Genomic DNA, 9330 nt, shown 5'->3' on the forward strand with positions numbered 1-9330 from the left:
CTCTCTATATATATATATATACATATATAAATATATATATATACAAATGGTTTTGATATTGTAAATTTCAAAAAAGTCCATTTTGTGAAGATTCCGTTATAGTCCGAGTAATATGGATAATCATAGAGTATAACAAATCGACGACAATGAGAATGAAAAAGCTAAAAACGTCTACGAATACATTCGGAATTCAAATTCCGAAAGTGAAGAAAATGATCAAACCGTTTACGCACATGTTCACTCAAACATCGACATATGTGTTCACTCGTGCACATATGTGTTCAATTGGTTCACACAATATGTCCATTTGGTTCACACACATGTTTCAATTGTTCATTAGGTTCATACATTGTTTTGATGAAGATTATGAACCTAATTTTTCAATTGTTCATTAGGTTCACACATTGTTCATTAGGTTCACACACATGTTTCAATCTTATCTGGATGCCGTTGCCTGGTAATCCTTCCAAATCCTCTATTGTTTTGATGAAGATTATGAACCTAATTTTTAGCTACTGATTTAAGATATTGATCGATGAGATTGACGGTTTCTTTATTGATTGGAAGTTACAGAATAGGCTGATAAAATAGGATACGTTAAGATCATTCACTTTTTACAATTCTACCATCTGAACCATTGTGCACCTAATTTTTTATTAATATGGTAATTAAGTAATTAAATTTTTAGTCTCAATAAATAACAACCGTTGGATGTTCAAATCAACGACCAAGATCGGTTAACAAAGTTAAAATAATAATCTTGATTAGTATTTGAACCAGCCTATATATATATATATATATATATATATATATATATATATATATATATATATAAAATGAAAGACCAAGACTTCAAAAGAAAAGAAAAAGCAAAAGAAAACTTGTCTTGAATGGAGCAAAGTTGACTAATGTTGTTGCATCTTTATCACGTATCATGACTTTTTCAAAAAGAATATTATTTGTTTGTAAAATATTTTAGTAAAAATAATAATTAAAAAAAAAACCTAAAATACCACAAAATAGTAAAATGTATAGACCATGGTTAAATCTTAGATCGGTTAAAATCCAATGAATTTAGGTGGATCTGATTTAATCCAGTCATCTCCAACCCAATTAACATTAGACATCTGATCAAATCAAATTCAATGGATGATTGGATCGAATCGGTTTCATCCATTGGATATTACTATTTGTTATTTATTAGATCCTTCCAAAATTTTAATACAACTTTTAACCAATTATTCATATCTTTTGTTAAGTTATTGAATTGGACCGATTCGGTTTTATTGGATTTTGAACTGTCATCCAAAAATTGATTGATCCAACTTGAATGTTGAAATTTTAGATTTGATCTGATCCAATTACAATTAGATATCCGATTATGATTGATCGGTTCTAATTAGATTGGATGATTTTCTACACAACCTTACTAATCTCACAAATAACTTGCAGCGAGTATTGATGAATATATGTGAACTTGGATATAAGACTCTCTATTGAAAATAAAATATTTTATTTTTTAAATAATCCAAAATAAAAAAAATGTTGTCGTTGTTGGATACAAATGAAAACAATTATCAGATTTATAGTAAACAAAGCGTGTATAATTAATACAGAAAAAATGAAATAAAAGATATGGCAGCGCTTAGAATCTGTTAAATGGAGAGGCGTATATCCGACAATTATGAGACATATAAGACCAACTTATTAGGGTGTTATTTATGTAAAAAGAGTATGATATCATCATATAAAGCGTCCTTATCATTAGGGTGCTCATGAGTTGAGCTGATCGGATTGAAGACATTTGAACAACTCAACTCAATGCTTGCGGTTTGAAAAAATTTAACCCAACCCAACTCAAACCGTACGGGTTGTTCGGATTGATACTTTGATACACTAAAATATTCTTCTAACATTTAATATGTTATTTCTCTACTCTCTATTTTCTTTTTCATCATCAATCATTTGATACAACTTATTCATATTTCTTACGTATATCACATTTAGTTAATTTTCTCTATGTTAAACTTTTACCGAACATATATAAGAATGATGTGAATTGATTGAAAATATGTGTATACGAAGAACGTACGTGATAGTGTAATTGTTTAATGTATATATTAATAAAAATTCAACAATCATATTAAATCCAAGAAATAAAAGGATATCGGGTTTATCAGGTTGAGTTGGGTTCAAATAATAGTAACTCAAAATCAACCAAATACCTACGGTTTTAAAATTTTACAACTCGATTAGACATCAGGTTACTTCAAGTTATTAATTAATTTATCAATTATCAACTAGTTTATCAAACACAGTTTTAATAGATGAGATGGGTTCTCATTTTTGTCATGAATGTCAACCAACAACCAACATTATATTGGGTTTGATGAAATGATTAGAAATTTGAGGGTTATTTTCGTACAAGTCAAAAAGCTTAGGGGCTTGTTGCAATTAAACCATTTATATTTATTGATTGGTTTGTTGGTATACTTTCTCACCTGTGATTCCAATAAATAATGGTTTTGTGCCCACATATTTAGGTCCCAACGCTTTTACCTTTTGTTTAAATCATATATTGAAAATATAAAAAATAAATTTCAATGTTGATATATATATATATATATATATATAATTTTAAGGATGCGTGATTGGTTTGAGCTTATACTTCAAAAGTCAAAAATGTCTGGAGGTCACAGGTTCGAATCCAATGATAAATAAAAATCATTTTGTCCACGGATATTCAAACGCGATTACTCTGAGCTACCCATAAAATAGGTGGATGATATGAAATTAATCGGCTCACATAACAAATTAAATATTTAGGTCAATGAAAAAAGTAAATTTTAATAGTGTATTTAATCCACCGAAAATTAAAATATATAAGTTACTTTCAACTAAATAAATGCTATAGGACAACTACCAGCGTTGAGTCACCTCAATAAATGATATAGTACAATGACTTACTATCATGATTTCAAATTATTAGAGCAAATCTAATAAAAAATAAAAATCATTTCTGGCCACGAAGGTTTAAATATGGTGACTTAAGGCTACTTGTAAAGCAAGTAGTCGTTCTGAGATTAGTCGGCTCGTATAGCAAGTTGGATATCCAAGTTAATCAAAAAAAAATATTAGAGCAAATTCTGATAAATTTTCTAATTTTTTTTTAAGTAGAGAATTAAAAGTTAAAATATTTATACAAATTATATTAATTTCAACATATTCTTTATTTTAATGATTTCAATATTCATTATAAATTTATCATCTCAATACATTTAATATATATATATATATATATATATATATATACACACACATACACATAGGGGTACATTCAAGATAGAATTGATTAGTTTGTGATAACTGTGAGATCCAATTACAACAAAAAATAAATGGATAAATTATGAAACTAGTATTTTTGGTAATTTTACTTAAATTATAATTAAAGGACATTTTAGGTATTTTAAATTTTTTATCTCTCCTCTCTCTCTTTCCTAGCTTTGGCCTCTGACGAACACCATGTAATACACTAAGATACACAATGTGATATCCAAAATACATACAATGTGATATTCAAAACACACCAAGTAAACTTTGAGACTACTGTGATACCAATTGTGGTACCACTGTCGTACCAACCATGGCAGGAATGGAGGAAATGAGATAGGTAGTGAGGGGGTCACAGGGACAAAGATGGGGATGGCTGTTAGGAATGCTCATAGGCGGGTGTTTAATGGTCGATCATTGGAAACAACATCTTGGTCAGAGAAGATGACCGGAGGAGGCCACCGGAGTGGTGGTGAGTGCCGGAGAAGGCCATCGGATTTGGTCCCTATGTGTCCCTGTATGTGTGTGTATATATATATATATATATATATATATTAAAATAATTAAAGTAAATTGGAATATTAAACTAATTAAAATAAATTGAATAATCAACACAATTTACTAATTTATCTTTTGTTTTATTTTAGTAAATAACATTAATTATCTAAAACAATTGGCTCATATTGGACATCACAGTTACCACAAACTATCTAGTTTTCATTTGATTATGCCACTATATACATATATAGGGTATACTTCAAATGCAATCATGTTCATTTGTATAACCAATGCAACTCAATCAATTTAGATATATATTGAAATGATGAAAGTTCATTTATTATGATTTAAATATTTATGGAAGATGACTAGAGTTTATTAATTATGATCAATACTTTATATTATGAAACAATCAAAAAATTTATGAAATCACATATTCATCAAATTAAATGAACAGTTGAGATTGAGTTGTGTTGATTATACAAATGTAAAAAATTACATAATAACTTACTTCTCTCTCTCTCTCTCTCTCTCTCTCTCTCTCTCTCTCTCTATATATATATATATATATATATATATATAATAACTCAATCACATTTGGTGTAAATGATCACAAAAAAAAAATCTTTCACAGCATATCAAGTTTTAAAATATTTTTTAAACTTGATTTTTTTTCTAGTTTTCTCTATTTTAGAAAAACAATATAAATAATCTATTGGAACAAAATAAAAAACAAAAACTTTTTTTAGTATATAATATTTATATACGGCAAATGCAACAAATAAACTCACACACCCTCTTTAACTTTGGTGAAGTTTGAACCCAAACAAAAACTTTATTTTATCTATTATAAATAAATATGTTGGAGATGATCTTAGAAGATCTCAGAATTCCTTTCATTCCAATGGATTTCCAAACGTGCTAAACGTTTCCACTTGCCTTGGTTGTAACGACGTAGAAGTCAAGATTTCGTCATGTAGTTCATTTTCTAGGTGTGGTTTTTGTCCCGTCTCTTTTAGTTCCGGGCCTAGTCCCTAGTTTTGGGTTGTTTTTTGTATCTTATTGAAAGATTTTTTTTTTTGAAGTATATAATATTTATATACGGCAAATACAACAAATAAACTCACACACCCTCCTCACATATGGTGAGGTTTGAATCTCTGACCTCCTAGAAGGCCAAGGGCTACGATACCGCTAAACCAAAGGCACTTTAATAAAGTTTTTTGTTGCCTTTTAAAAAAATGTTGCTTTTTTTATTATTATTATTATGTCACATTGTATTTGATTATATACTTTCACATGATTAATGGATAAAAATAATACGTGAGAATTTGGAATGGGTATATAGAAGCACAAATTATGCAATTATGTTCCAAAATTCAAAAGTATCAGGAAGTCTCAGGTTCAAATCCAAATAGAAATAAAAATCCTCATGTGTTCAAATGCGATGATTTAAGGCTATCTGCAAAGCAGGTGGTCGTCCTAGGATTAGTCGACTCGCATAGCGGGTTGGATATCCAGATTAATAAAAAAAAATGCAATTATGATGATATTCCAACTACTGAATTATTAAGTCCTTAATCGACAACACCACCGTTATTACAAACTAATCTCAATAAGTCATGATTATTAATTAAGCCTGCTTCTTCTTCTTCTCCAGATACTTATAATTCTTCTGAAACTCCAAGATACAAGAAACCAGCGGCCAAAACCCCATCTCCGGCCACAACTCTTTCGGCGAATACAACAAACAGTTGGTGGTTTGCCACAGCAGAAAGTTGCTCAGCCGCGTCTCGCCGGAGCTCCGAACCAATATATCAGGATCAGGTGCCACCGCCATATACATATGCTTCTCAATGTCCACCATTTTCACCACCACCTCAGAGCCATTACCAGTATTAACATCCCCATTAACACTTCCATTTTCATTCATCACTCCGTTCTTTTCTTCACACGATTCGTAAACGGCTCGCGGGATCTCGTGGGACGAAGTATACGCAACGCACACCAAAAGATACGTTTTCGTGTTACCAGCCGTGGCTGCCATTGCCTTCTCGGCTGCAACCCTAACTGGCTCGTATAATCGTTTCAGATCGCCAATAAACATGACTCTAACTCCATATTTGTTGACGAGGCTCAGTTCTTTCAGAAACCCTTCGATCTTTTCTTGCATCAAGTCCATTACGTATTGGACTTCATCCGGGCGTCGATTGAAATTGTCGAGGCTGAATGCGTAGACGGTTACGTACTTGACTCCGATCTCGTAGCAGTATTTTAGGACCGACATGAGTGCTAGAAACCCGGCTTTGTGGCCTGCGCCTTCAGTCATCTTCCATTTCTTGGCGAACCTTCGGTTTCCGTCAAGGATGAAGGCAATATGTTGTGGGATCGGACCCGAAGAAATGACCCGAAATACGAGTTTTCTTATGGTGTGGTTTAAGCCTCCTAAGAACCTGCTAACCGTGTCATCTGATCTTTCTAGTTCCAGTTTTTTTCTGCCATTTATCAGCCAAGAATGCAATCGTAGAATGTTGAATATAGATTTAAACATTACACACAAGTGCAAGATTCACAAAGTGAAATTCAACTTTTCGAGACGCTTTGTCCAACACTTGGTAATTATCGATAAGAGTGACTATCCTTACTTAGCTCGTAAAATTCTCAATTTTTCCTATATACTTCTTATCAGATAAGATTCTCGATCTTTATTATGTAGTAAGGTAAGTGAGACCCGGTGAGTGTTTGATAAAAGACCATAAGTATTTTGGATTTGATTATTGGTTGATTTTTTTTATAAAAGTACATATCAAATTAGAAAGGAAAATTAATTAAAATAGTAATTTTCAGACTTTGGTTTCATCTTTTAGCCATTTCTCGCACAATATTTTAAAAATGTCACTTCCTCCTCAAGTGACAACTCTTCAACTTATGGAGGGGTCAAAGTGTAAAAAAAAGTGTTCGAACACTTGTGGACCCACGTTTAATTTACAAATTCGGTTTTTGCACTTTTACGGGCCTAGTTCAAAAACTTTTTTTACATAGATATGTGTGTGTGTTTTTTGTATAAAGTTGGGTTCCGATAACAAAGAGAGTTAAGATGAGAAGTGTAAGAAGTGATCTTCACCCTGTAGTAGTGATGGCCAAAAACCGGTCCCGGGCCTGATGAATCCTTTAACCGGCCGTAACCGAATAATTTAAGAAAGAATGTTTGGTTTAGAAAAGAACTTATATTCTGATTTCTGAACCGAATAATTTAAGAAAGATTGAGCAATTAATTTGATCATCGTTTTTAACAAAAATGAAAAGAAAACTTATTTTCAAGAAGGATCTGAACATATATGCAAAAAAAAGAACCGACATCATTTTTGTCCAAAATGACCATTTATGCCAAATTTAGCTGTTTTTCCTCTCTTTTGAAAACAATGGTTTTTGTTTGCAACTAAAAATCAAACGCTTTGAAATTTGAAAATGGAAATAATGAAACTTGCAGCTACCGTTTGCTTCAGTTCCGATTTGCCCAAGACTTAGAAGCAAATCCAGTCAAAGTTTACATTTAATTTTTCTTAAAAGATAACAAAAAAGTGAGTGGGGCATTTCATCGAGCACCTATGATACCATCAAAATGTTTAAAAGATACCAAATAAGGTCACTTTCAGCATGACATGAAAAACCAGAAGAACAAATTGTTTGGAATAAAAGCTCGAGACTTACAGAGAATTATCTGTTGCGATGATTGGATCTTCTGCCATCTGGGTCGACCCGCTTAATCTGTTCATCAAAACATTCAGATTGGTCAAATTACGAGCACAGATAGATAGGATGAACGTACGAAGTAGAATTCACTTAAAAGCCTCACCCTTTTCGCCGATTGTAAATTGAGGGAGTGGGAGAGTTAAAAGATGTGGAGTAGATTCTGGGGGAGATAATGAGATTTATTGGCGATTTGGCGTATGTCCAAGAACACTAATTTATGCCAATAAAATATGATCAATAATTATTCTCACTTTTCTAAAACAATGTGTCAATATACACGTGTATATTGTGTCATTTAAGAGATAACTAATTAGTTTATGATAATAATGAGATTCGATGTCAACCATTCGTTTAAGATATTTAATGATATTTTTTTAAATAAGCTAAAAGAATAATATAGTAATTTTATTTTTGACAATTAATTAAAATATTTAATTAAATTTTTAAAAAAAATATTTAATTGAAATTAGTTACCTAGTATATCAATTAACTAATATACATCGAATTTTTAAGACGTTTGTGAATCAAAGTGTATCACAGTGATCAGGTTCACAATGTTTCACGTGTATCATAATGTATTTTCTTTGTTTTATAAAATATATCATAGTGTGTATTTTCTTTATTTTCATTGTTTTACAAAGAGTATCACAGTGTACATCTTGTATGTATATCTGGGTATCACAATGAATATCGTTTGTAGGTAACACAGTGTGTATCTTGTGTTCACGTAAGGTTCATCGGAATATGGTTCGCCGAATAAGATTCGCCGGAGAGAGGAAAGATGAGAGATAAAAGAGGATATATTTAAAATCCCTAAAATGCCTTTAATCAATATTCTAAGTTAAAATTATCAAAATTGTTAATTTTCTAATTTAACCTTTGATTTGTGATTGAGATTAGATCTCACGGTTACCACAAACAAAACAGTTGTCATATACGATTATTTATTTTAATATGATAAAAATGTAAAATAGAAAATGAAAAAGTAAGTGATTTGGAACAAATTATATAACTAATTATAAGACTATAAATTGTAATTTAAAAATAAAAAAAATATTCGATCTTAATATTATCTTGGTATGTGGAGATTTAAATTTATGAGTTCTACAACTTTAAATTTGTAAATTAAGGGTACAAAATAGAAATGAAAAAAATAAGAAATATAAAAGAAATTAAATACGATAACTATAAGGTATAAAATGAAAAAAAATTAAAAATAATTCACTACGTATTTATGTTATTTAATAATATGATTAAATCAAAAAATATTCAATATTGAGCTCATTCTAAAAGTACTTATGAGACAATCATAATGATATATTTTGTAAAAAATGAAATGTGTTTTTAATATATTTTAGTTAATATACGATTATGTATGATAATATGATAAGAGTGTAAAATAGAAAATGAAAAAGGATATAAAGTTAATTAATATAACTAATTATAGAGATATCAAATGTAACATAAAAATTAAAAATAATTTGATTTTAATATTTGAACGTGGAAGTTTCAAGGGAGGTGTTTAGTTTCAAAACTTGTATATGATGCATAGTAAGTAGTACATAATAAATTTCAACAATAACTATTTTACGTGCTTTATATATACTAGAAGAGTACTCGCATTATGCAACGAGATACATCTCGATTTTAATGTTCTATTTATTATGTGTCTTTGTAGATGTTATAATACGATTTTATGTGTTTTTAAGAAAGCAATAATGATTTTATTTTTGAATAAAATATAAATTT

At 30.1% G+C, this 9330-nt stretch overlaps 1 protein-coding gene across 2 annotated transcripts; it reads right to left on the reverse strand.

Moving 5' to 3' along the window:
• Positions 1-5378: 5378 nt before the first annotated feature.
• LOC112522814 (dehydrodolichyl diphosphate synthase 6-like) lies at positions 5379-7774 on the reverse strand. 2 transcript variants are annotated; one of them, XM_025132130.1, is made up of 3 exons: positions 7685-7774; positions 7540-7596; positions 5379-6323 (listed from the first exon to the last, which is right to left on the reverse strand). In XM_025132130.1, exons 2-3 carry the CDS (start codon positions 7575-7577, stop codon positions 5462-5464), a joined length of 900 nt encoding a protein of 299 aa, XP_024987898.1. In that variant the 5' UTR covers positions 7578-7596; positions 7685-7774; the 3' UTR covers positions 5379-5461. The 2 variants fall into 2 exon arrangements, with proteins under 2 accessions (XP_024987898.1, XP_024987903.1); XM_025132135.1 differs by having other exon boundaries at positions 5379-6281; positions 7685-7746.
• Positions 7775-9330: the final 1556 nt, after the last annotated feature.

This window comes from Cynara cardunculus, assembly GCF_001531365.2.
Source record: "Cynara cardunculus var. scolymus isolate 2C chromosome LG 1, CcrdV1, whole genome shotgun sequence".
In the NCBI taxonomy this organism is placed as follows: Eukaryota; Viridiplantae; Streptophyta; class Magnoliopsida; order Asterales; family Asteraceae; genus Cynara; species Cynara cardunculus.